Source organism: Anguilla anguilla, chromosome 12, assembly GCF_013347855.1.
Source record: "Anguilla anguilla isolate fAngAng1 chromosome 12, fAngAng1.pri, whole genome shotgun sequence".
Classification (NCBI taxonomy): Eukaryota; Metazoa; Chordata; class Actinopteri; order Anguilliformes; family Anguillidae; genus Anguilla; species Anguilla anguilla.
The window spans coordinates 8403178-8430447 of record NC_049212.1 but is presented as its reverse complement, the minus strand read 5'-3'; the positions used below and the strand labels follow the sequence as shown (position 1 = coordinate 8430447).

The following is a 27270-nucleotide window of genomic DNA, read 5'->3' as shown; positions in this document are numbered from 1 at the left end:
GGGTGGGGCTGTGCAAGTGTGGGTGGAGCCTGTGGGTTGCTCCTCCCTGTTGTAGGGGATATGAGTGGGTGGGGCTGTGCAAGTGTGGGTGGAGCCTGTGGGTTGCTCCTCCCTGTTTTGGGGGGGGGGTGGGGGAGGGTGAAGTTACTGGAACCAGAAGGGGTTCTACTACATTACATTACATTACAGGCATTTCATTAGCCTGTGGGCACTTTGCAGTTCCCAAAAGACATGAACATTCTTTTATTCCTCGTGCCCTTAAATTGTTTTATAAATGATCTATTTATTCAAGAGATTATGCCCTTAATTTCATGCTTTTTGCTTACGATGTTGATCGCTGTTATGTTTGCCGCATTTCAGGGTTCACTGTTTAAAAACTGTGTTTTTATGCTGCTGTACCCTGCCTTGTCAAACTTTAATAAATGAAACTTGAAACTTAAATGCCACCTGAACTGCAGAAGGACACTAATGTAGAGATTGAATTCATGAAATTTATGAAATGACACCACCTAATCGGACCGGTGCGTTGACATAGTTCTTTCATAGAATACGTCACGTAGCTAATGTAATTAACACAATTTAATGTCAGCTAACAATTAGAAAAAACGCTAGCTAATGCTACCGACTGGTACCGACCTCGCAAAACGTCTCTCGAATGCAAGGCTACCTTGTTGCAACATTGCAATGTACCTAACTAAAGGTCAGTTCAGATTATTTTTTACAGTCTCTGGTTCAGATCAATGATTCGCAACGAGACTGGATTGCAAAATTCCAAGACGTCTGATTGTAAACGTTCTAACTGCACTTGGCGATTTGACAGGGTGGGTCTTTTGAGACCCCAGGCAACGGCTTCAGACGCTCTCAACTAACCAGTTCACACTGCTGCAATTTTCTCTGCAGATAGTTTTTGTGAAGCATGCAACAGTGATGACGTGAGAGTTGGAACACTGCCAAAACGTGGTGGACGGTTGAAAATTGTTTTCATATCGTCCCATCCCCATACAAGAAAACATACAAGAGTACAGAAATGCATAGAAGAGTTAATTATTACACATTTAGGTACTGTACTGCTTTGTGGGACAACATTTTCACATTATTTTTTAATCTGATAGCAATGTTTCATCTTAAACTTTCATAAGTGGCTCATTTACATGCTTTACAATGGACAAAAAGCATTTTATTCAAAAAAAGCATTTTGGAGAGGTACAATACAAATGTCAGCTACAAAAGGCAGTGAGAGTTGATGAATACCATGTCCTCTACCTATAAGATAAATCATAAATCTGTATTATAGGCCCCCACGCATGAAATATGGACTTTTGTGTTTATGTGTTGACCAGTGTGTTTATGATTAAATTGTTTACTAGAGCACAAAATTGTTTACAAGAGCACAAAGTTCTTCATCGATCTGTCCTCTTAATTTTGCTCTCAAAGTGCACCAGATTGATGCATTTAACTTTAAAAATGTACAAAATTTTCTTCCGGGGGAGCATGCCCCCGGAGCCCCCTAGAGGGTCTGAGGTCCACCCGCCATAGTCTAACAAAATCCTGTGGGAAAAACTGAATTTCTATGGTGCCACTCTGTTGTGTTGTGTTGCGATTGGTAGGTCTATTCATCTTTTAAGTTAAACACAGGAATGTAAGGCACTGTAATATTAGTAATTAAAGTAGACATGGGTAGTGTGTAGTGGAGACAAAAATGGTAAATTAACTGACGTGTGCGTGCGTGCGTGTGTGCTCGTGCTCCACGCCACCCCTGCATAAGTCAGTGCCCCACATGGGCCACCCCAGTTAAAAAAGTCTGGACACGCCACTGCAGTGGGCGTCGGCCTCGGTTGGGTCACTCTCTCCTCTCTACCTGCTTATCTCTGGTGAGGAAGTGGACGTGAGCCCAGACACACCACACCTGGAAGAGAGGGAGAGAGATAGAGACAGGAAGGGGCAGAGGGGGAGGGAGAGAGAGACAGGGGGAGGCAGAGACAGAGGGAGGGAGGGAGAGAGAGAGAGAGCAGGGTCACATGACTCACGCACCACTGCTTTCTTCTGAAGGCTATCAATAAAACCAGTTCCATTTTTTCATTTTATTTCGCCTGAACCCCCAAATTGCAAGCACACAAGGTAAAAGATTCCCAGAGGGGAGAAAAACCCTCAAACGGTGGCGAGAAACCCAACTATAGAGGGGGAGCCCATCCTCCACTGGCTGGCCTGGTGTAAAGTAGCGGTAGAATGGATGTAACAGAAATGTAACATGACATCTATAACAGGAAAACCAACTGTCAACTAAGAACACTGAACAGCTGGGGCAAACTATTTGAGCCCAGGGGGTGGCTGAGGCTGATGCTTTTATAGAACCATGACTGGGCTGACTATTGATACACAGTTTGGTCTAAAAGCCAGCGTAGTATCCATGCAGGCTCTCCCAGTCGTGCCCCCTGAGCTGAACCGTGATTGGCTGTTTCCTGCCGAAATGTACCTCCACACAGAGACAGAGCAGTCTCCCGCCAGCGAGCACCAGCACCCCCAGAACCTGCAGCCACTCCGGGACGCAGAGCGGGCGGGACAGCACCCCCTGCTGGTAGCCGTACAGCCACACGGGCAGGACGTGCAGCCCACCGATGGCCAGGACCCCCGTGGGCGTCTTAAAACCTGCCGGCACAGAGAGCAGGTCCATCTCTCCTTCAGTTACTCTGCACTTCCGAAATGTGTAGATCTCACACTGTAGGCCAAGGCCAACACCAAGCAACCATAGGGCATGGACAGCTCAATGTGAATATGAGACTTTTGTTCTTCATGGCATGCACAGCTATTTCTGACATAATGTGGCTTCATTTTCAAAACATGAAAATTAAGAATTAATAAAAATGAACCGCTTGTTAAAATTCTGGGATTGCAGCTGTGGTTGGAAGGAAAACCGGAATACACCATGACAGATCCAGCACTGTGTCACCTACACCATGACAGATACAGCACTGTCACCTACACCACGACAGATCCAGCACTGCATCACCTACACCATGACAGATCCAGCACTGTGTCACCTACACCATGACAGATCCAGCACTGTCACCTACACCACGACAGATCCAGCACTGTCACCTACACCATGACTGATCCAGCACTGCATCACCTACACCATGACAGATCCAGCACTGTCACCTACACCACGACAGATCCAGCACTGTGTCACCTACACCATGACAGATACAGCACTGCATCACCTACACCATGACAGATACAGCACTGTCACCTACACCATGACAGATCCAGCACTGCATCACCTACACCATGACAGATCCAGCACTGCATCACCTACACCATGACAGATACAGCACTGTCACCTACACCATGACAGATCCAGCACTGCATCACCTACACCATGACAGATCCAGCACTGTCACCTACACCAAGACAGATCCAGCACTGTGTCACCTACACCATGACAGATACAGCACTGTGTCACCTACACCATGACAGATCCAGCACTGTCACCTACACCATGACAGATCCAGCACTGTCACCTACACCATGACAGCTCCGGGACTGTCACCTACACCACGACAGATCCAGCACTGCATCACCTACACCATGACAGATCCAGCACTGTATCACCTACACCATGACAGATACAGCACTGTCACCTACACCATGACAGATCCAGCACTGCATCACCTACACCATGACAGATCCAGCACTGTGTCACCTACACCATGACAGATACAGCACTGTCACCTACACCATGACAGATCCAGCACTGCATCACCTACACCATGACAGATCCAGCACTGTCACCTACACCATGACAGATACAGCACTGTCACCTACACCATGACAGATCCAGCACTGTGTCACCTACACCATGACAGATCCAGCACTGCATCACCTACACCATGACAGATCCAGCACTGTGTCACCTACACCATGACAGATACAGCACTGTCACCTACACCAAGACAGATCCAGCACTGTGTCACCTACACCATGACAGATACAGCACTGTGTCACCTACACCATGACAGATCCAGCACTGTCACCTACACCATGACAGATCCAGCACTGTCACCTACACCATGACAGCTCCGGGACTGTCACCTACACCATGACAGATCCAGCACTGTCACCTACACCATGACAGATACAGCACTGTCACCTACACCATGACAGATACAGCACTGTCACCTACACCATGACAGATCCAGCACTGCATCACCTACACCATGACAGATCCAGCACTGTGTCACCTACACCATGACAGATACAGCACTGTCACCTACACCATGACAGATCCAGCACTGCATCACCTACACCATGACAGATCCAGCACTGTCACCTACACCATGACAGATACAGCACTGTCACCTACACCATGACAGATCCAGCACTGTGTCACCTACACCATGACAGATCCAGCACTGTCACCTACACCATGACAGATCCAGCAGTGTGTCACCTACACCATGATAGATCTAGCACTGTGTCACCTACACCATGACAGATCCAGCACTGCATCACCTACACCATGACAGCTCCAGCACTGCATCACCTACACCATGACATATACAGCACTGTCACCTACACCATGACAGATCCAGCACTGCATCACCTACACCATGACAGATCCAGCATTGTGTCACCTACACCATGAAAGATCCAGCAGTGTGTCACCTACACCATGACAGATCCAGCACTGTCACCTACACCATGACAGATCCAGCACTCTCTCACCTTTGGCCATGACGGCCTGGATCAGCCGGGGGCTCTCCGAGAAGCTGGTCTTCCACTGAGCGCCGTGCGCGTTGTGGTTGCACACGAACACGCACCACTCCACCGCCGACACCAGCCAGCCCCACTGCGGGAGGAGAGAGCGCGCGCGTTTAACCCCAGCGCGCGTCCGGCAGCCCCACAGGCGTGCCCTGCGCAGTCGGGCGGGGCGGCGAAACGTGCCTTGTACAGCGTGCTCCACAGCATGCCCCGCCCCAGGTTGTCCACCACCACGTCCAGCCAGGCCCCAAACTCCGACGTCTGGTCTAACCTGCGAGCCGCCCAGCCGTCTACCCCTGAAGAGCACGGAACAGGCGTCAGAACGTCAGGGCAGACTGTACGGCCTGCTCCTGCCCGCAGGCAGTGTGACAGGGCAGACTGTACGGCCTGCTCCTGCCCGCAGGCAGTGTGACAGGACAGACTGTACGGCCTGCTCCTGCCCGCAGGCAGTGTGACAGGACAGACTGTACGGCCTGCTCCTGCCCGCAGGCAGTGTGACAGGACAGACTGTACGGCCAGCTCCTGCCCGCAGGCAGTGTGACAGGACAGACTGTACGGCCTGCTCCTGCCCGCAGGCAGTGTGACAGGACAGACTGTACGGCCAGCTCCTGCCCGCAGGCAGTGTGACAGGACAGACTGTACGGCCTGCTCCTGCCCGCAGGCAGTGTGATAGGACAGACTGTACGGCCTGCTCCTGCCCGCAGGCAGTGTGACAGGACAGACTGTACGGACTGCTCCTGCCCGCAGGCAGTGTGACAGGACAGACTGTACGGCCAGCTCCTGCCCGCAGGCAGTGTGACAGGACAGACTGTACGGCCTGCTCCTGCCTGCAGGCAGTGTGACAGGACAGACTGGTTAAGTACACATGCAAATAGTTATCCAACACAACAGGCTGCAAGCAAGAATTATTTAAGATCTATTATTAATGATTTAAACTTACAAATTAAAAATATGAGAACATTACCGATAATAATTATCATTAATCACTAATCATTTCACATGTTAAGAATGCAATTGTTTTGTTTTTTCCCCACAGTAAGACTGTAGGTGTAAGGGGTAAGCAAAGTGGTTTACATTCATATCTGGGTAATTTCGACTTCTAAAGCGCTGCCTGTCGCTATTCCACGCGTTGGAACTTATTTTAATTGACGATGATTTTTTAAAAACATTACTCTAAAGGGTAGGACGCAAATAAACACGGAATGAAGCAATAAGCTTCCAACACATTAAAGCCCGGAAACCTTACATAACCATATTTCGTAACCTAGCTGTTTGAACTTCGATATGTTTACGAAACTATCTGCCTTCAAAAACTAGCATGTGGACTGTAAATTCATACATGATATTGTCCACAATATCACATGTTGCAAATAATAATAATAATAATAATAATAATAATAATAATAATAATAATAATAATAAATTATTATTATATAGCCAAGTGCTATCATTTCTCCTCACAAAGACACTAGGAAGTGTAAGTCACCTGTTGCGTGAGACCAAGGACAGCTTTATGAAGACTGAAGACTCAACATTTCAGCCACAATAAAACATCTAAAAAACTTTGGGTCCTGGTAAACTTCTACCCATGTTCGGCTAATTGCTAAGGCTATGCTCGCATGAAAAAAACATACATTAAGTCATATTCCTAAAGACAGAAATATAGGTCTACACATTTGTAAGTTTACATGCATCAAATGTAATTTCTGTACCATCCAGTATTATTGATACAACATAGCAGGGGACAAACACTGCAGGATTATCGAAACCACTCCACGAGATTAGCACCAGAAGGACCCGGATGTACCCTGTGAAGAAGAGCACTGTTATTACTATTATCATCATCATCATTTGTAGTAGCAGTATCGTTGTTGTAATGATATTGTGTAACCGATATTTACAGTGCCTAAACTGGCGTGGTATTACATTGCTGTTAATAACCAAACTATTACAGTATAAACAGTACATTATCGTGAAAACGCCTTACCAATAACATTGGGTACGTACAGCAAAACCCCGAGTCCCATTTCCAGAGCTATAGACCTTGTAAGTGAAAACGTCACCAAGCCACTCCCCTCGTTTTCAGCAATTTTGTCAATGGGAAAGTGAATGGGTAATTTTTGAATAAGCGATATTTTTAGTTACAAGTCGGGAACCAGTTAGCTATTGGTATGCGGTACTCATGACATATATGACTCATAAAATATAATATCAGCTAATCTGCCTTGGCTGTATATGACCTGCTCTACATGGTTGCGTTTGGAATGATTTTCTCTCTTCTTAACATTATCGTCCTGACCATGAAAAAATGCATTAAGCTAACCAGTGACACCGCATTTGTCGTGGGTATAGCTAGCTAGCCACCGGTCTTGGGTGCAGTTGGCCCTAGCTGCTGGGCCAGCGTCAGTTATTTCTTCTCCTACTAGCTAGGACCTGGGAAGGGAAATCTGATCCCAGACCAGCAGTTAGGGGCAGACTTACAAGCACATGTGGTTGTGACGTATATCCGTGCGACTTTGATTTAGTGTAGTTCAGGGCCACCAGCACATCGTAAATCGATATAAATCCGTTTTGTTCCCTCCAGAGATTTAAATAAATATAACCAAGCACATGCTACGGTAGAGAATGACGGTCCCAAAAAAACGTGAGAAATCTTTTATTTTTAATCGCTATAGATATTTTACAATCAATGATTTTTAAAAAGTCAATAGGATTTTAACATTGGGATGTGACGTCACGAACCAGACGCCCCCTGGAGGCAATTTGACTTACAAGCTCAATTTCCGCGCCGTTCAACAGAAATGCTGTTTTATTCTGACTGAGCGGTGATTCCGTCAGCAACAGCAACCATCCTAAGGCTAAATGAATTTATCACTGTACCTGAAAAGAAAACGTAGCAGTATGCTAACCCATCGTGAGACTGCGTTTCCAGTTGGCACTCTGGATATAATCCCAAAGGTGTACTTATTTTGGGAAAAAAAGTTTTCAACTGATGACAAATGACTGCGTCACTACATATCACTTCCTGGTAGTATGTTTAGTTTCTCGCGTATAAGAGGCTACCTGCACAACTAGATATGTGCACTCAGTTCGGACTGGGATAAATGCTCTTTCTTGATCTTGCAAGAAAGCAATTGCAGTTCAAACAGAGGTCGTTTGAAAAAAAAACGTGCCGGTCCGAATTTCCTGTTTAAACACAAGCGTATGTCGTTGCAATTAAGACCATGCTATTATCGACCCCCTCTCCCAAATAAAATAATTCAGCAACTGAATGCATTTGGGAGTGTCAGTTTAACAAACTAGATGGAGTCTTTTGATTACTGACCACTAGGTGACAGCACTCCACTATTTATCAGATGCTCCGTCGTGAACTCCAGTGGGATGCAAGTCTCAAAAATCAGGTACAACTGTACAGTTACAGATTATTACAACGATTGAGACACTTTAAAAATAGGAAAAAAATTGTCATTTTGCCTAATTCTCAGACTAATGGTATAGCAGATTAAAACGGCAAGCCATTAACACTTACGCTAATAAATTGGCATGCATATTCCAACAACATACAACAACGACAACAGAAATTTAACAGTCCTCGTTCCTTTTAAAAGTCTGAGGTTGTTATAGTACACATTCAAAACAGCACGCAACGTTTTTATTTGTTGATAGCTGGAGCGGTTTCTGAGTTCCCTCGTTACAGACTTCGGAGCGTCGTCCGCTTGCGTGCGAAACCATTTCATTTCGCTGTAGCATTTTTCTTATCCCGTCAGGTGACCTGAAGGAGCGCAGGTCATGTGACTAAGCATGGAGGCGTCGGCGACGAGAAGCGTCATTCGGTGAAAACATTGAGGGCTACGCTCGATCTTGAACGATCACACAATAAACGGAAACGGCAACTAGCGCCGGTCTTGTGTTCAATATTTCGCACATCGCTGTGAAATGAGGTCAATATGGGGGCCAAAGAGTCAAGGATAGGTTTCCTCTCGTATGACGAGGCCATAAAGAGAGGTAAGTGTAAGCTAGCTGCATATTAGCGTTACTAGCTCGGTACCGAGTAGATTCAATAGCAACTTTGGCTAGCCAGTTAGCTTTTCCAGTAGTAGCTAGGCAGCATGAAATCGCTGAGCTGCCTGCTTTGGTAGGAGGGACTAGCTAGATCGAGTCTGCTGTCAGTGTCAACGCGTACACCAACCCAGAAAAGTCTTGTTTGCTTTGCTATAGTTAAGATATGCTATGGCCTTGTAATGCCTGCTGGTCTCAAGTCTTATCTTGGCTAACGTTAATAAAATGCAAATCTGTAATTTAGCAGAATGTTTTGTCATTTTAACTTGACACATTGTTGGTTTACTGTTCTAGATGTCTTAACACTGTAGCTTGTTTACTGTTGCTGCGCGGTTAACTAGCTGGCTGGCTATATGTTCCTCTGCAACTATGCTTGAATTGCGCCGCAGTTGTGTTTAAATTCTCTGGAAACAAAGCTGGCTGCTCTGCTAGCATACAGGGGATTGAGCAATCGCGGTCTACATAACAGCAGCAGGTCGTAGCAAATGGCAAGCACACTTGAGAGTTGACGATGGAGACGTCTGTATCACAACAGTGTTGCATGCTGCCTCGTCGCGCTGTTGTTAACAAGAATAATCTGATCCGATTCTAATCATTTCTCGGCTTGGTAAAGGTCACCGGCGAATCAAACGCATCGCAATAACGGTGGTGTTAAAAGGATGGCTAACGAGTTTGCAATAGATTGTGTATGAAAGCGGAAACATCTATTATTATTGCCTACCATCGTCGATTATGTAGCCTACAGATATATAGAAACAGTGTAGCTTGTTTTATTGTTTATTTAGTCTGTTAAAACAAAAACATTTAAATCCCCGACATATTTCAAAGATCATCCCTTGATCAAAGATCAGCCCAAATTGTCACTCAACCTAAATAACTGAAAAGTATATTTTTAGTTTTCGTGGAATTGTCTGCCGTGTCACGCCGAGATTCCATGCACACGTACGGCTTTGCGCGTCTGATTCATCACTGAAGTAAGGATCATACGGTCAGTACAGGCGAGACTGCAGAGTCAGGGCGATTAACGGTTTTGGTGTAAAAAAGAAAGAAAAAAAAGAAAATTAACATCAGAAGGAATTATGAAACCTTGCAGTAGATATTAAAACTGATTCTCGGAGGACTTTGACCTGGCTGCAGAATCAGCTAAACTTTGACCCGCCGCCGGCTAATCTCACATTCCAATGCTACAGGCGGCGGGATCTTTGTTGACTAGTGACAAACGCCTAGCAGCCGCAAAGAATGTAGGTTTTTATTATACAAAATCTGTTGTGTTATTTGATCTGTCAAACGAGGCGTTCTGTCATTCCTGTTATTTAAACTCGGTTCATGGATTGTAAGACTATCTGTTTATTATCGAAAAACTATAAAGTTTTTTTTGTCATTGTTGTTGTTGTTGGGTTCAAATAGCCCATGTCCTGGTTTATGGCATGACCTGTTATTCCTTACCAGGTTGTCAGTTATATTTCCGGATGCTCATTAAACTTTTCTTATGGTGTCTTCGTGACAGTTAAACTTTAGTGTCGAGCTCTTCCTTCCACCTTAAACACTAATTAACTTACAAAGAGATTCCACGGCGTAAGGTTCATCGGTTCATATGTTCACCCTGCTCGCGCAAAATAGCTAACGCGTCCGTTTAATTGAGCGCAGGGACCGGTGTACCATTTAGGGAATGTTATATGTGACACCGGAAATATGTGATAAATGAGACGAGACTTTTGCACATTCATTAATGGTGGAATGTGTTGCAATTATGTGGTGACAGCGTAGTGGCATCGATCTGAGTAGAAGGCATGTAAGGCAGAAAAACATAGGCCAGGTTTGCAAAGTTTTTGGCCAGTGTGCGTTTTCTTAGTGGGAGCAACCATAAAATAAGATGACATTTCAAAAGAAAGATTAAAAAGTCCATAGAGCACACGGAGGTGTGTGATTTGGAATGTGCATTGGCACCCAGCGATATGAACGACTAATGACCTCAGCGCACCTTATCTCATCGCCCGTCTATGAATAAGCGCGTTGATGTGTTTCTTTGCATTGGCTTCACTGTGGCCTGGTGAAGTCTGCAGTCTGGATTTCCGACCGCAGAGCGGATCGTCACAGTAATTCGGAAAATTCCTGTTTGGAAATGAAACGCTGCTATTTTTACCTGATGTGTATGCCAGCTTTGATCCAAAGTAAAGGCCTATATCCTAACGTTTCTTATGGAGAAACTGATCAGAGCGTATTGTCAGATCTAGTCCTTACCTTAAGTGTGTGAGTCTTATACTGACGATTTGCGCGCGTTTTTACTGCATGTTTGTGTCGCCGTCATTAAGCCCAAGTATACTGACACCACGCAGCCCGTATCGTCCTGCACGCGGGTTTGGCGCGGACGTAATGCGCGGTAAACTTTGGGAAACATGTTGTGAGGGTGATAAAGCGCGGCGAGCATATCAGGCTTGCGGTTCAGTTCGGTCAGCTCAGGAAATGCATTTAAATTCAACGAATTCTCTAGCGGACTAAACGCAAGTGCACTGGAAGCCGTCCACGCATCTTAGTGTAATTTTGAAGACCACGGCGCAGCGTTGTCATGGACAGTGAGGTGGCCCTGCCAAAGTTACAGAATCGGGCCCATTGTCATAACCCAACCCCCCCCCCCCCCCCCCCCCCCCCTTCTCCTACATCCCCCGCTCTAGGGAGCCGTGGCACGTTCCCATTCCCAGTGTCCCGGAGCGCTGATATATGACATCACAGCATGACAATAGTGCCAGTGTGGGGAACATCTGTACAGCTTTGTTCTTTCACTCCGCTTGTTTGTCTGTTTATCACGCTCTTTCCCCTGTAATATTTTTTTCAGATGCTACTCCGTACTTAGGCTGCGCAGCTGCATGGAATAACGCATGCTATAATGTCGCCGAACGCTTAATGTGCATGGATGCCGGGTTCAACAGCGATCCCCTTTTATGCGTATTTCCCCCTGAAAACTGATGCGTGCTAACGAGAAAAAATAGTTTAGGAGCACTTGTATGAACTGGAATGCAGTGGTGCTCATTGGGAAAAAAATGTTAGTGTGGAGCCCTGAGATGTCAAGTCTCTTCATTATCTATTCAGGGTGAACCAGACATTCCTCCTCAGCCTGTTGGTAGAGAAATGTAAGACCACAGCTGGAATTACAACTTGATATAAATTGTGAATTATAATATATACAAAACAAACAACTGCTGTCGATAGCCTAGACGAGCGTGCGTGAGAACGGTCGTGATGTGCAACTAGAACTGTGTCTGATAAAAGATCTGTTTGTCTCAGTGGAGTGAACCGAGGTGACATCGTTTGGTCTCAGGTTGACTGGTACAGTCCTAGGTGATTTTCTGAAGCGTGACACACGGTGGTTTCACCGTTGGTTTCTGAGCCTCGCGGTTGAATGACATTTTCTCACGTACGGTCAGAGGGCTGCCGGAAGGCTGCTGGTGGTTTGGCCTAGTTTGTCATCTGTGGGCAGGCTGGTCTGAGGGTCCCGTAGTTTGCGGCGGTTCTGTGGAAACTGGGAGGCTGCAGGTTGACGCATGGCTGCGTGGTTACCTCTGCAGGATGCTGCTGCAGGTTGAGGCATGGTTGTCTGCTTCCCTCTGCTGGTTGAGTCTCAGCTGCAGGGTTCCCTCTGCAGGCTGTGAGGCTCCAGCTGCAGGCTGATGCATGGCTGTGTGGTTCCCTCTGCAGGATGCAGCTGCAGGTTGAGGCAGGGCTGCATGGTTCTCTCTGCAGGCCGTGAGGCTGCAGAGCTGCGATGTTCTCTGAGGGCCATGCAGGCTCTGTGTTGCGACGGTTAGTTTGTTTTTTGGCTGCTGTTGACTGATCTGTGCCATGTGACTCTGAGGGCTCGGCTCTGACCCTATGACTCTCTGACTCTCTGGCTCTATGGCTCTCTGACCCTATGACTCTGACTCTCTGACTCTCTTCCTCTCTGACCGTATGACTCTCTGACTCTCTGACCCTATGACTCTCTGACCCTATAACTCTCTGACTCTCTGGCTCTATGGCTCTCTGACCCTATGACTCTGACTCTCTGGCTCTATGGCTCTCTGACCCTATGACTCTCTGACTCTCTGGCTCTCTGACCCTATGACTCTCTGACTCTCTGGCTCTCTGACCCTATGACTCTCTGACCCTCTGGCTCTCTGACCCTATGACCCTCTGGCTCTCTGACCCTATGACTCTCTGACTCTCTGGCTCTCTGACCCTATGACTCTCTGACCCTATGACCCTCTGGCTCTCTGACCCTATGACTCTCTGACTCTCTGGCTCTCTGACCGTATGACTCTCTGGCTCTCTGACTCTTTGACTCTCTGGCTCTCTGACTCTCTGACTCTCTGACCCTATGACTCTCTGACTCTCTGGCTCTCTGACCCTATGACTCCCTGACCCTATGACCCTCTGGCTCTCTGACCCTATGACTCTCTGACTCTCTGGCTCTCTGACTCTTTGACTCACTGGCTCTCTGACCCTATGACTCTCTGGCTCTCTGACTCTTTGACTCACTGGCTCTCTGACCCTATGACTCTCTGGCTCTCTGACTCTTTGACTCACTGGCTCTCTGACCCTATGACTCTCTGACTCTATGACTCTCTGGCTCTCTGGCTCTCTGACCGTATCACTCTCTGACCCTATGACTCTCTGGCTCTCTGACCCTATGACTCTCTGGCTCTCTGACCCTATGACTCTCTGACTCTCTGACCCTATGACTCTCTGAATCTATGACTCTCTGGCTCTCTGACTCTCTGACCCTATGACTCTCTGGCTCTCTGACTCTATGACTGTATGACTCTCTGGCTCTCTGACTCTCTGACCCTATGACTCTCTGGCTCTCTGACTCTCTGACCCTATGACTCTCTGGCTCTCTGACTCTATGACTGTATGACTCTCTGGCTCTCTGACTCTCTGACCCTATGACTCTCTGGCTCTCTGACTCTATGACTGTATGACTCTCTGGCTCTCTGACTCTCTGACCCTATGACTCTCTGGCTCTCTGACTCTATGACTGTATGACTCTCTGGCTCTCTGACCCTATGACTCTCTGGCTCTGGCTCTCTGACCCTATGACTCTCTGGCTCTGGCTCTCTGACTCTCTAGCTCTCAGACTATCTGGATCTGACTCGGACTCTCTGACTCTCTGACTCCCTGACTCATGCATCTCTCTGATTGACTCCTCTGTCCGCTCAGAGTTTCTGCTGTTTGGTCTTTACCGGCAGACACGTCTGCATGGTTCTTAACTCACATGCCCCCTGGCTATGGTGCCACCCCCATGTTTAGAAAAAGCAGATGCAGCTCTTAACTGGCTTCAGGTGGCTGGGAGCCTGGGTGGTGATTGAAGTACCGGTTTACTAGAGTTGTGTGTGTGTATGTGTGTGTGTGTGAGTGAGAAAGACAGATGGCGTTGTGTATACCCACAATGCTTAGCATTGGCAGAAAGGCTCTCTTAAGAAGAGATGCTCAGCTGCTCTACCTGCAGCTGTACATTCAGCACTCACCCTTAGCCAAGAAATCAGATGCCTGCTCCACAGTGCTACCCAGGGTGCAGCAGTGTGAGGTTTATGGGCCCAGCAGCCCCTCCTGCACTGCGGACCCAACCACAACTATGCTAACTAGCCACAACAGTGCTTACTGGCCACAACTATGCTAACTAGCCACAACAATGCTAAGTGGACACAACTGTGCTAACTGGCGAAAACAATGCTAACTAGCCACAACAATACTAATTGGACACAATAATGCTAACTGGCCCCAACAATGCTAACTAGCCATTAAAGCAACTTCCAGTCCTCTGGCCTGCTACCAGTTCCCACTCTGAGAACAGTGGTAGGTTTGGTTTTTGATTCCTTGTGCATTGGTGTGTTTCACATACTGTTCTGTGTGCTTTGCATTGTTTGCCTTTGGCGGTGTGTGACTGTGCTCGCTGGCTGGCACACGGATCTGCAGCCCTTAGGCTGTGGAAATGACTAACTGGCAGCTGTTAATGTGTTGGGTTGCAGTGGGGTTTTAATCTGCTGTAATCGGTGATTCTCTGTGGTAGTGCGATCACGGGGACGTGCGAACGTGAGCCGTGCTTTAGGTAGCGGGCGTTGTTAGCAGAGTGAAGTTGGGCCCTGCTGGTGTTAGCGCAGTTAGCGGAGTGAAGCTGGACCCTGCTGGTGTTAGCGGTGTTAGCGGAGTGAAGCTGGGCCCTGCTGGTGTTAGCGGTGTTAGCGGAGTGAAGCTGGGCCCTGCTGGTGTTAGCGGTGTTAGTGGAGTGAAGCTGGGCCCTGCTGGTGTTAGCGGTGTTAGTGGAGTGAAGCTGGGCCCTGCTGGTGTTAGCGGTGTTAGTGGTGTGAAGCTGGGCCCTGCTGGTGTTAGCGGTGTTAGCGGAGTGAAGCTGGGCCCTGCTGGTGTTAGTGCAGTTAGCGGAGTGAAGCTGGGCCCTGCTGGTGATAGTGCAGTTAGCGGAGTGAAGCTGGACCCTGCTGGTGTTAGCGGAGTTAAGCTGGGCCCTGCTGGTGTTAGTGCAGTTAGCGGAGTGAAGCTGGACCCTGCTGGTGTTAGCAGAGTGAAGCTGAGCCCTGCTGGTGTTAGTGCAGTTAGCGGAGTAAAGCTGGACCCTGCTAGTGTTAGCGGTGTTAGCGGAGTGAAGCTGAGCCCTGCTGGTGTTAGCGCAGTTAGCGGAGTGAAGCTGGGCCCTGCTGGTGTTAGCGGTGTTAGCGGAGTGAAGCTGGGCCCTGCTGGTGTTAGCGCAGTTAGCGGAGTGAAGCTGGGCCCTGCTGGTGTTAGCGCAGTTAGCGGAGTGAAGCTGGGCCCTGCTGGTGTTAGCGCAGTTAGCAGAGTGAAGCTGGCCCTGCTGGTGATAGTGGAGTGAAGCTGGGCCCTGCTGGTGATAGTGCAGTTAGTGGAGTGAAGCTGGACCCTGCTGGTGATAGTGCAGTTAGTGGAGTGAAGCTGGCCCTGCTGGTGATAGTGCAGTTAGTGGAGTGAAGCTGGCCCTGCTGGTGATAGTGCAGTTAGCGGAGTGAAGCTGGGCCCTGCTGGTGTTAGCACAGTTAGCGGAGTGAAGCTGGGCCCTGCTGGTGTTCCTGTCTCTTGTTTGATGCTGAGTTGCTGAGGTTGGGGTTGGGGTTGAGGTTCGGGGGGGGTGGGGGCCGTGCAATCGCTGGGTGGTTTATGGCCAGCGGGACCGGGCAGCCGTAGCGGGATGTGATGAGGTGCGAGGGTGAAATATTGGCAGAGGAGCCCGGGGGGGTGGGGGGAGGGGGGCTGAGCCTCATCAGCCTTGCTCACAGCAGCTCAGGCAGATTTACTGGGTTATTACCACCTTTAGCTGCACCCAGCCTGCCTCCGTCTACAAACAACCTGAGCCCCCAAACGCTGCACCAAACCCCCCATACGGCCTGCCCCCCATACGGCCTGCACCCATACGGCCTGCCCCGCATACAGCCTGACCCCATACGGCCTGCCCCCCATACAGCCTGCCTTCATATGGTCAGCCCAGAAATTTCTTCCGCCATGGGTTCCTTTTCTGCATAAAATAATGTCTTTGGTTAATGTAAGCCAAGAGAGTTTCCAGTTTTGTTCTGCAAGATAAATTATACCCATCAATATCTCAACCGTGAATTTTGAATCCGTTATGTGCTTTAAAAAAATAAATTGCTAACAAGTCGCTATATTGAAACTATAAAGGTTGTCGCGTGCAGGTGGGCTAGTATGGCAACTTGAGTGGTGGTTGGCAGAATGCAGCCTTTGTTGTCGTTCCAATATAGCAATTTGTTAGCAACCCCTGTAGGCCCCGCCCCCCCGTAGGTCCTGCACCCCCATAAGTCCCGCCCCCCGTGGGCCCCGCCTCCTGTAGGCCCCGCCCCTGACTGTGTGTCTCTGTCGTTCCCAGTGACGGACGTGGAGCTGAGGCGGCTGAAGGATGCCTTCAAGCGGACCAGCGGCCTCTCCTGCTACATGACCCAGCAGTGCTTCTACAGGGAGGTGCTGGGGGACGCCGTGCCCCCCAAAGTCGCTGAGGTGAGTCACCCCCCCCCCCCCCCCCCCATATCTCATAGCTTTACTTACAGGCTGTTCTCAGACCCTTGCTGGACAGGTGGGCGTGACTTAAGCTTGGAGCTCCGGGTTTTGGTTAACGCTGATGAGGTTGAACGTGCTTCGTTTCAACCGGCATTAACACCGTACTGGAGACTGGATTTGTTCAGAGCGAGTGCATTTGTTCATCAATCCCAGTGTGCCACTGCGAGGGCTGTGGCAGGTGAGGAGGTCAAACTCGTCGCCACCGCACACCAGCACAGCTCCTGTCTGATGACCGCTTTTCTGTTTTCACAGCGGGAGTGATAACATCGGACGAAATGGTGTTTTTCGCGCTGAACACACAAATCCATGCAAGCGCATTCATATCTCATATCTTTACAGACTTAAGCTTGGTGTCCCAGGCCACGTGGCCACTCCCCAGATAATGACACGCGGTCTGGGGATGCTCTCTCTCTCTCTCTCTCTCATTCCACTCCACTTTCAGTGGAAATATTCGCTCATGTTTCAGCAAACATGCTGACTTGATAAGCGCGTGACTGGTTCTTTGCTTGGGGCGGGGCCTGGAAACATGCTGATTGTGTAAGGCGTACCTGCCCGTTTGCATGGGGCAAAGCTTCTCACTGCGGCCGCACCGTGACTAGATCTCACCCGCAGTGACAGAGAGGAGCCACAGGGGGCACCGTTCAGCTAGCGCCCTTGCAATGGCTAGGAGGATGGCAAACACAAAGCTATCGTACGGAATTGCGATGTTAGATTACTAGCTAGTGACATTAGCTCAACTTTGATTTCAAATACGTTCAGTGCAGTAGCTTTCTAGCTAACTTAGCACACTGTGCACGATATGCTCTGGTGCTTCAGTGTACAGCTCTGGTGCTTCAGTGTACAGCTCTGGGGCTTCAGTGTACAGCTCTGGTGCTTCAGTGTACAGCTCTGGGGCTTCAGTGGCTAGCTAAGCACACTGAATTGTGGCAGCAAGTCTGTAATTTTTAACTATTGTCCTTACATGGTGACATAGCTCAGGAGGTAAGAGCGGGTGTCTGGCAGTTCGATCCCCCGCCCTGGGCATGTCGAAGTGTCCCTGAGCAAGACACCTAACCCCTTATTGCTCCCAATGAGCTGATTGGTACCTTGCATGGCAGCCTTTCACCGTTGGTGTGTGAGTGTGTGTGTGAATGGGTGAATGAGAGGCATCAATTGTAAAGCGCTTTGGATAAAAGCGCTATATAAATGCAGTCCATTTACCATTACGTATCCGGGTCAATTTAGTTCTGCTTACTGAATACATCACTGCTCTGTTTTTTTGACCCTGTTAAAAACCTTGGCCTCTGGAAAGAAACTATATAAATGAAATGCATTACTATTATTATTTGGCAGAAAATATCAATAGCACCCTATGTCTACATACCTCGGCCCCCTCCTGCTTTAGTGTTTAATCTACATTATTTGTCAGAGCACTATGAGAGAATGTTCCTCGCATGAATCACTGTTTCCAATTAAAGCCGCCTGTCATTCGTCATTCGCTCAAAGTCGTCTCTGAAGTTGGGTGGAGTTATGTTAGGTCAGAGTGAGAAGTTAGTCCGGCTCACAGATTTGATCCTGTCAGTAACCGCCTAGCCTTCAGGATATAAGAAACTGAGCATATTTATGGGTCTGATAAGCACAGAAAGTATGCAGTTATTACACAAGCACATATTTTTTTGGGTTTGCACTGTAACCTGTGGATGAGGGGGTTTGGGGTGGTGGTGTGCTTTTACAAGCAAAGGTGTGATATTCCACTGAATAAATGAATAAATATGTATGCTTCTGTTCCATGCTGTGCAAAGAAATTGCATAACCATACTTCATATGTATCTGATGATTTAAACTCTTACGCAAGTTGTGAGTTACGCTTCCCTTTGCTCTTCTTTTACCCTGATGACATCACAAGCGGCTGTGAGGATTGAGCCGGAAACTAGCCGAACCCTGTCGCTAATGCAGGCCCCACGTTTGACACGAAAGGACCAGTTTGACCTATTTGAAATATCTTTGCATCCCTTGTTACCAGGCAGCGAGCTGACGTTCGGTTAAGACGCTAAACATTGTCAGTTTGTGGCCCTATTAACGCTTAGGCTTCTGAACACCTCTGAACGCACTACACCGGTCTTATGCCTCTTTTAACGTTTTTGACATGAATTGAAAGGATAAAATATGGATTGGTTTTTTTATTTTTTCCTTCAGTGAGATGGGCCGTAGAGTCTCTGGCAGTTTCTGATTGCTTCGGAGGTGAAATACACCCTCTGTGGCTCAGGTGGGACCTGTCTGTCCTGCACTGTACAGCGTTTAAAACCCAGAGTCTCCCTCCTAAACCGGACTCTGTCCAGCCAGGGCTGGGATGATTGGGTGTGTGTGTGTGTGCGTGTGCGTGTGTGTGCGCGTGCGTGTGTGTGTGTGTGCATGCGTGCGCGTGTGTGTGCTCGCATTTTTGTGTGTGTGTGCATGTGCGTGTGAGTGTGTGTATGTGTGTGTGCATATGTAGGGGCAGTTCATGGCCTCGGGGCTATTACTCCTCTGGCCTGTGGCAGTCTCTGACACCTCGTCCTGCGTCCATCACCGGGGGCGACAGGAAGTCGAGCCTCTGTGGTCTGCTGCCGCTCAATCAGGGTGATTAGTTTACCCGAGGGACCCCGACGCTCTCCCACAAACGCTGCCCTGCTGACCAGCTCAGCAGCACCATCTATCTGAGCCCCGTCTGTCTGTCTGTCTCTGCCCTCCTCCCTGTCCTCCCCCTCGCCTCCTCCTCCCTTCCCTCCTCCCCCTCTGCCTCGTCCCATTCCCTCTTTCTTTCCTGTCTCTCTCACTCTCTCCGTCACGGATGAACGCTTCGGCGCACTGTCCGATTTTCACATTCATATTCCGCGGTGTTTTCCCACAAAGGCGATGCTCGGTGTGCGCCCGTGATTACCTGTCATTACCTGTTAGCTGTGAGCACCTGTGTGTGCGTGTGATTACCTGTCATAACCTGCGTGTGCTGAGGTCAGACGAGCGGGGTGGTTTCAACGTCAGGCTTGGAACTGAACGTTCATCTGAGCCTTATTGTACAGGGTGCCTGTAACTTGCATGCGTTTGAACTGGAAATGGTCGTTTGTGTAAGAGAACTCTCGCAGTAGCGTGGCTATTTATGTTAGCCGCAGTGATTGGCTAAGCAGTGAGAGGGGGGTGATGGGATGGTGTTGTGCCGGGGGAGATTTGGCCATTTCCGGTAAGCCAGAGACCCCCTCTACAGTGGAGCGCCCGGCCCTGTATGCGGCTGTAAGGGCTGTGATGGTGTGTTTGGTGGGGCTGTGATGGTGTGGTTGGTGGGGCTGTGATGGTGTGTTTGGTGGGGCTGTGATGGTGTGTTTGGTGGGGCTGTGATGGTGTGTGTGGTGGCTGTGATGGTGTGTTTGGTGGGGCTGTGATGGTGTGTTTGGTGGGGCTGTGATGGTGTGTTTGGTGGGGCTGTGATGGTGTGTGTGGTGGGGCTGTGATGGTGTGTTTGGTGGGGCTGTGATGGTGTGTTTGGTGTGTTTGGTGAGTTGTGATGGTGTGTTTGGTGGGGCTGTGATGGTGTGTTTGGTGGGGCTGTGATGGTGTGTTTGGTGGGGCTGTGATGGTGTGGTTGGTGGGGCTGTGATGGTGTGTTTGGTGGGGCTGTGATGGTGTGTTTGGTGGGGCTGTGATGGTGTGTGTGGTGGCTGTGATGGTGTGTTTGGCGGGGCCGTGATGGTGTGTTTGGTGGGGCCGTGATGGTGTGTTTGGTGGGGCTGTGATGGTGTGTGTGGTGGGGCTGTGATGGTGTGTTTGGTGGGACTGTGATGGTGTGTTTGGTGTGTTTGGTGAGTTGTGATGGTGTGTTTGGTGGGGCTGTGATGGTGTGTTTGGTGGGGCTGTGATGGTGTGTTTGGTGGGGCTGTGATGGTGTGTTTGGAGGGTCTGTGATGGTGTGTGTGGTGGGGCTGTGATGGTGTGTTTGGTGGGGCTGTGATGGTGTGTTTGGTGGGGCTGTGATGGTGTGGTTGGTGGGGCTGTGATGGTGTGTTTGGTGGGGCTGTGATGGTGTGTTTGGTGGGGCTGTGATGGTGTGTGTGGTGGCTGTGATGGTGTGTTTGGTGGGGCTGTGATGGTGTGTTTGGTGGGGCTGTGATGGTGTGTGTGGTGGGGCTGTGATGGTGTGTTTGGTGGGGCTGTGATGGTGTGTTTGGTGTGTTTGGTGAGTTGTGATGGTGTGTTTGGTGGGGCTGTGATGGTGTGTTTGGTGGGGCTGTGATGGTGTGTTTGGTGGGGCTGTGATGGTGTGTTTGGAGGGTCTGTGATGGTGTGTGTGGTGGGGCTGTGATGGTGTGTTTGGCTAGGCTGTGATGGTGTGTTTGGTGGGGCTGTGATGGTGTGGTTGGTGGGGCTGTGATGGTGTGTTTGGTGGGGCTGTGATGGTGTGTGTGGTGGGGCTGTGATGGTGTGTTTGGTGGGGCTGTGATTGTGTGTTTGGTGGGGCTGTGATGGTGTGTTTGGTGGGGCTGTGATGGTGTGTTTGGAGGGTCTGTGATGGTGTGTTTGGTGGGGCTGTGATGGTGTATGGAGGGGCTGTGATGGTGTGTTTGGTGGGGCTGTGATGGTGTGTTTGGAGGGTCTGTGATGGTGTGGTTGGTTGGGCTGTGATGGTGTGTTTGGTGGGGCTGTGATGGTGTGTTTGGAGGGGCTGTGATGGTGTGTTTGGTGGGGCTGTGATGGTGTGGTTGGTGGCGCTGTGATGGTGTGTTTGGAGGGCCTGTGATGGTGTGGTTGGTGGGGCTGTGATGGTGTGTTTGGTGGGGCTGTGATGGTGTGGTTGGTGGGGCTGTGATGGTGTATGGAGGGGCTGTGATGGTGTGTTTGGTGGGGCTGTGATGGTGTGTTTGGTGGGGCTGTGATGGTGTGTTTGGTGGGGCTGTGATGGTGTGTTTGGTGGGGCTGTGATGGTGTGTTTGGTGGGGCTGTGATGGTGTGTTTGGTGGGGCTGTGATGGTGTGGTTGGTGGGGCTGTGATGGTGTGTTTGGTGGGGCTGTGATGGTGTGTGTGGTGGGGCTGTGATGGTGTGTTTGGTGGGGCTGTGATTGTGTGTTTGGTGGGGCTGTGATGGTGTGTTTGGAGGGTCTGTGATGGTGTGTTTGGTGGGGCTGTGATGGTGTATGGAGGGGCTGTGATGGTGTGTTTGGTGGGGCTGTGATGGTGTGTTTGGAGGGTCTGTGATGGTGTGTTTGGAGGGTCTGTGATGGTGTGTTTGGTGGGGCTGTGATGGTGTATGGAGGGGCTGTGATGGTGTGTTTGGTGGGGCTGTGATGGTGTGTTTGGAGGGTCTGTGATGGTGTGGTTGGTTGGGCTGTGATGGTGTGTTTGGTGGGGCTGTGATGGTGTGTTTGGAGGGGCTGTGATGGTGTGTTTGGTGGGGCTGTGATGGTGTGGTTGGTGGCGCTGTGATGGTGTGTTTGGAGGGCCTGTGATGGTGTGGTTGGTGGGGCTGTGATGGTGTGTTTGGTGGGGCTGTGATGGTGTGGTTGGTGGGGCTGTGATTGTGTATGGAGGGGCTGTGATGGTGTGTTTGGTGGGGCTGTGATGGTGTGGTTGGTGGGGCTGTGATGGTGTGTTTGGTGGGGCTGTGATGGTGTATGGAGGGGCTGTGATGGTGTGTTTGGTGGGGCTGTGATGGTGTGGTTGGTGGGGCTGTGATGGTGTGTTTGGTGGGGCTGTGATGGTGTGGTTGGTGGGGCTGTGATGGTGTGTTTGGAGGGGCTGTGATGGTGTGTTTGGTGGGGCTGTGATGGTGTGTTTGGTGGGGCTGTGAGGCGTGCGGTTTTAACCCCTCCCTCTCTCTCCGCAGGTCATCTACAGCTCGTTCGGCGGCACGGCAAAGGGCCTGCACTTTAATAACCTCATTGTGGGACTTGTGCTGCTGACCCGGGGCCGAGATGAGGAGAAAGCCAAGTGTGAGTACCTGCTAGTGCCAGTGCTGTTGCTACCGTCACTGCTACTGCTAGACCCACGGCTACTGCTACCGTCACTGCTACTGCTAGCCCCACGGCTACTGCTACCGTCACTGCTACTGCTAGCCCCACGGCTACTGCTACCGTCACTGCTACTGCTAGCCCCACGGCTACTGCTACCGTCACTGCTACTGCTAGCCCCACGGCTACTGCTACCATCACTGCTACTGCTAGCCCCACGGCTACTGCTACCGTCACTGCTACTGCTAGCCCCACGGCTACCGCTACCATCACTGCTACTGTTGGCACCACTGCTGTCTGTTTTGCTGTCTGTACTGCTGTCTGTTCTGCAGTCTGTACTGCTGTCTGTTCAACTGTCTGTTCTTCTGTCTGTTCTGCTGTCTGTACTGCAGTCTGTTCTGCTGTCTGTACTGCTGTCTGTTCTGCTGTCTGTAATTCTCCCTGTACTGCTGCTGGCTGGTATTTTTCCTTTGTGGTTCCTTTGAGGGAAATGTATTGCTTCACTTTGTATAAAGTGTCTGCCAAATGAATGGAATGTAATTTATTCAGTTCCTGTGATTCTGGGTTTTGTTTCTGGGCTTCCTGTATTCCCTCTTCACATAAAGCTCAGTTTTGCGTCTCTAAACACAGCCCAGGGAGCGCAGTTTCAGCTGTAAAGCAGCTGCACAGTCCAGGGAGCAAAGTTTCAGCTCTCAAATAAGACATACTGTCTCGTAACCACAGCATGATCACGTACATTAAATTAGTATCAAAGGACAGTGACTGCTTTGGCAGTGTGTGCTGAGGCTAGTGATGTTAGAGGTCAAAGGTTAACTCCAGCGTCTTATGATAGCTCAGAGAGGCCAGAGGTTAACTCCACTCCAGTGTGATTGGTCAGTGATTTTGGAGGTTAAAGGTTAACAGTGTGCTGTTTCCCCCTGTCATGGCAGACATCTTCAGCCTGTTCGCCAGCGAGTCGGGCAGCTACGCCACGCGGGAGGACATGGAGAGCACGCTGCACGGCGTGGACGGGGAAGTCCCGCCCTCTCTCAGGAAGTGCTTCACCGAGGTCAGCTGATCCCCGCCTTATCCCCTCTGCTGACATCACCGAGTGTCCTCGCGCAATCAGGGCTTAAGGCACGCAGGCCACTCGGCAGATAACAGGATCTAAAGCCGGCCCCGTGCTCGGAAAGACTGAGGGACTGAGCTCCTGCCTGCCTTGTGCCACTAGAGGGCGCCACTAAAGAATCCACTCACATTAGCTGTAACACAAATGGGTTCGTTATTTTCTGCAACAGAATTTCCATTTCCACAGAGAACAAATCGATGGCACACTGAACACAATCCCTTCTAATCCCTGCACAGAAGGGCCGCCGTACTGCTTAAAATCTGATATCGAGGGCAATCCAAACTTTTTTTGAAAGTGTCATTTGACGATCTCATGTAGCCTGCTTAGATGACGGGATTTCCCGCTAGTTGGATTAGCTGCGGATTTGCAGCAGTAAACCGGATCTGTGCTCCAGCGGGTTAGCGCACACTTTCAGGGGGTCACTTTCTATTTTTATCGGCCGCTTCTGATAAACAGCGGGGGGGGGGGGGGGGGGGGTGCGTATCTTACTGCTCTCGTGACGCCCCCCCGCTTTTCTATTTATAAGCTGCCAAAACGGAAACGCGAACATTGGCCTTTGTGGGCGGTGGACGGCCAAGCGAGCCGTTTAATCTAGAACACAACTCCTGACTTCACTGTCCGTTGTGTGTGACACAAAATTAAAGTTTCCCTTCAGCTTACCGGAATGTAGATTATAGCGGTGGGTTTTGGCAAATACAGAACCAGCCATTCAGTTAATAGTGCAATTTAAAACCCAAACTGTACACAGAAGGTGTTTCTGACCAATATTCCCTCTCGACTCTGCTCCAGTTTCAGGGGACCAGGGAGAAAGCGGTTGTTATTCTTTACCTCTGTAACACGGGTCACATTTATTCATAAATGTGTATTTCCACAACAAAATGAACTTGATATCACTCACTGATTTTATTATATTGATCTGTTTATAGAGCTATATGTTAACAACATGTTCATCAGGTATTGAACTTTTCAATGTGAGACCTTGGTTTGATTATATTAGTAATTGATCTGGTTTTGTCAGTAATTGGTTTAGGTATTGCAGAAAAATTGGTTTGGTTCTATCAGTGACTGGTTTAGTTACTGCAGTAGCTAATCGCTCCTGGTCATATTAGTAATCGATTTGGGCATATCAGTAATCGGTTTGGGCATATCAGTAGTCGGTTTGGCTATGTTAGCGATATAACAGCATGTAACTGATTATGCTCAAGTGGTGTGTTTTCCCCTTTGCACAGGGAGAGAAGGTTAATTACGAGAAGTTCAAGAACTGGCTCCTGCAGAACAAAGAGGCCTTCACCTTCTCCCGCTGGCTCCTGTCCGGAGGGGTGTGCGTCACGCTGACCGACGACAGTGACACGCCCACTTTCTACCAGACCCTGGCCGGGGTCACGCACTGTGAGTCCCCCCCCCCCCCCATCCCACAATGCACCAGTGTATGAGTCACAGCGTCGGAGGGTCGGAGAGTGAACTCTCCCTCTCCCAGTTATGCCCCTAACAAAGCACGGGAAGGACAGGTTTGGGAACAGGGCACATCAATGATAAGGCTGTGATAATAAAGCAATGATAATAAAGTGAAGAATCCGGCACTCGAGTGGCAGTGTACGGACTGTTGCTGTCCCCATAATGTGTGTGTGTGAGCAGATTCTGTGAGGCCTGCCTTGTGCTGTGTGTTCTCTGCGTTTGTGGGTAAATTGGGGTCAGGGTAGCGTGAAGCAGGTGAGGTACGTCTCCCCCCCAACAGGGGAACAGTGCTCCCTGTCCAAGCAGATGGGTGTCTCTGATGTCATCGCAGTGATCGGAGGGTTAGGGGTAGGGTTAATGATATGAATAAGTAAACTTCTTCTGCATCCATCTTTCTGCATTGACAGAGATGTTGGAACAGAAATATTTCAATATTTTTCTGTATTGTCATGCAGATAATTTGTCGTTGACTAGTTCAGAAAAACAACTCCAGAAGTGGAGTTCAGATGGAGTTTTGTTGAGTCCAGTTTTGTTGGGTCTTGCTGTACATTTTACTTGTAATATTCCACGTGCTCAAACGGGCTGCCACAGAGACCCGGGTTGCTCCACACTTTCCCGAGCAGCGGCAGCACAGCAGTGTTGGGTCCAGGCCCACTGGCATGGAGCAGAACTCCAGGTGCTGTGATCTTTACCGCGCCCCAGAATCCTAACAGCATCTCTGATTGGCTGGCTCAGGAGGGGGGTTTATCGGTTGGTCTGAACCTTGCTCTTTTATTGCCCTTTTTAAAAAGCACTATGCGGCACAACTTTCTGCTCGCACAATGCTTGAAACCCTGCTTTAATGCCTCTCACGAGTCTGTCCGCTCTGGGGAAACGGCTTGGTGCAGTGCTACTCGGCTGTGCCGCGACGAGGGGATCGCTGGGGTAAAATGGCCGCCGTTTGGCTTCAAGCTGTAGGGTTTCCTTCGTGTCCCTTCAGTGCGTTAATTAGCGCGTTATCGTAGAGGAATGCGGGCGCATCGTGGAAATCCACTTCAAAGTCCAACAGGAATTTCTCCACACCGTCTGCGGCTGATCACTAATTCACAGCGGAGAGGTGCAACGTGTGAGGGAGGGCTTTCGGATCTGATGCGCTTCGTTCTCCTCGCTGAACAAATAAAATGTGCAAAACATGACTGCCTGTGCCACCTGATGACTGTCTCTGACCATAGATGTGCTGCCAGCCCACTTATCTGGTTCCTTTGTATGTGACTGTCTCTGACCATAGACATGCTGTCAGTGTGCCTATCTAGTTCCTTTATATGTCACTGCCTCTGACCATAGACATGCTGTCAGTGTACCTATCTAGTTCCTTTATATGTCACTGTCTCTGACCATAGACATGCTGTCAGTGTACCTATCTAGTTCCTTTATATGTCACTGTCTCTGACCATAGACATGCTGTCAGTGTACCTATCTAGTTCCTTTATATGTCACTGTCTCTGACCATAGACATGCTGTCAGTGTACCTATCTAGTTCCTTTATATGTGACTGTCCCTGACTGTAGACATGCTGCCAGCCCACTTATCTGGTTCCTTTATATGTGACTGTCTCTGACCATAGACGTGCTGTCAGCAGACCTATCTAGTTCCTTTATATGTGACTGTCTCTGACCATAGACGTGCTGTCAGCAGACCTATCTAGTTCCTTTATATGTGACTCTCTGACCATAGACGTGCTGTCAGTGTACCTATCTAGTTCCTTTATATGTGACTGTCTCTGACCATAGACATGCTGTCAGCAGACCTATCTAGTGCCTTTATTTGTTCCTAATGTGCATCGGCAGCCTCTGGCACATAACTCTGCTGAAGTGGGGAATAGCCTG

General features: G+C 49.4%; 2 protein-coding genes across 5 annotated transcripts in view; one reads left to right on the top strand and one right to left on the bottom strand.

Annotated features, from left to right (window-relative positions):
* Positions 1-1079: 1079 nt before the first annotated feature.
* si:ch1073-145m9.1 (CDP-diacylglycerol--inositol 3-phosphatidyltransferase) lies at positions 1080-7190 on the bottom strand. The gene is made up of 6 exons (XM_035384287.1): positions 6746-7190; positions 6471-6566; positions 4942-5054; positions 4723-4846; positions 2474-2646; positions 1080-1906 (listed from the first exon to the last, which is right to left on the bottom strand). The coding sequence occupies exons 1-6, from the start codon at positions 6783-6785 to the stop codon at positions 1841-1843; spliced, it is 612 nt and encodes a 203-aa protein (XP_035240178.1). The 5' UTR covers positions 6786-7190; the 3' UTR covers positions 1080-1840.
* Positions 7191-8539: 1349 nt separating this feature from the next.
* usp32 (ubiquitin specific peptidase 32) overlaps positions 8540-27270 on the top strand; it is a 51119-nt gene continuing 32388 nt past the window's right edge. For all 4 annotated transcript variants that reach the window (XM_035385496.1, XM_035385495.1, XM_035385497.1 and 1 more), the window contains exons 1-5: positions 8540-8763; positions 16700-16827; positions 22719-22824; positions 23772-23890; positions 25180-25339. In XM_035385496.1, the coding sequence (XP_035241387.1) occupies positions 8706-8763; positions 16700-16827; positions 22719-22824; positions 23772-23890; positions 25180-25339 (571 nt within the window). In that variant the 5' untranslated portion in view covers positions 8540-8705. The remainder of the gene's footprint in view (positions 8764-16699; positions 16828-22718; positions 22825-23771; positions 23891-25179; positions 25340-27270) is intronic.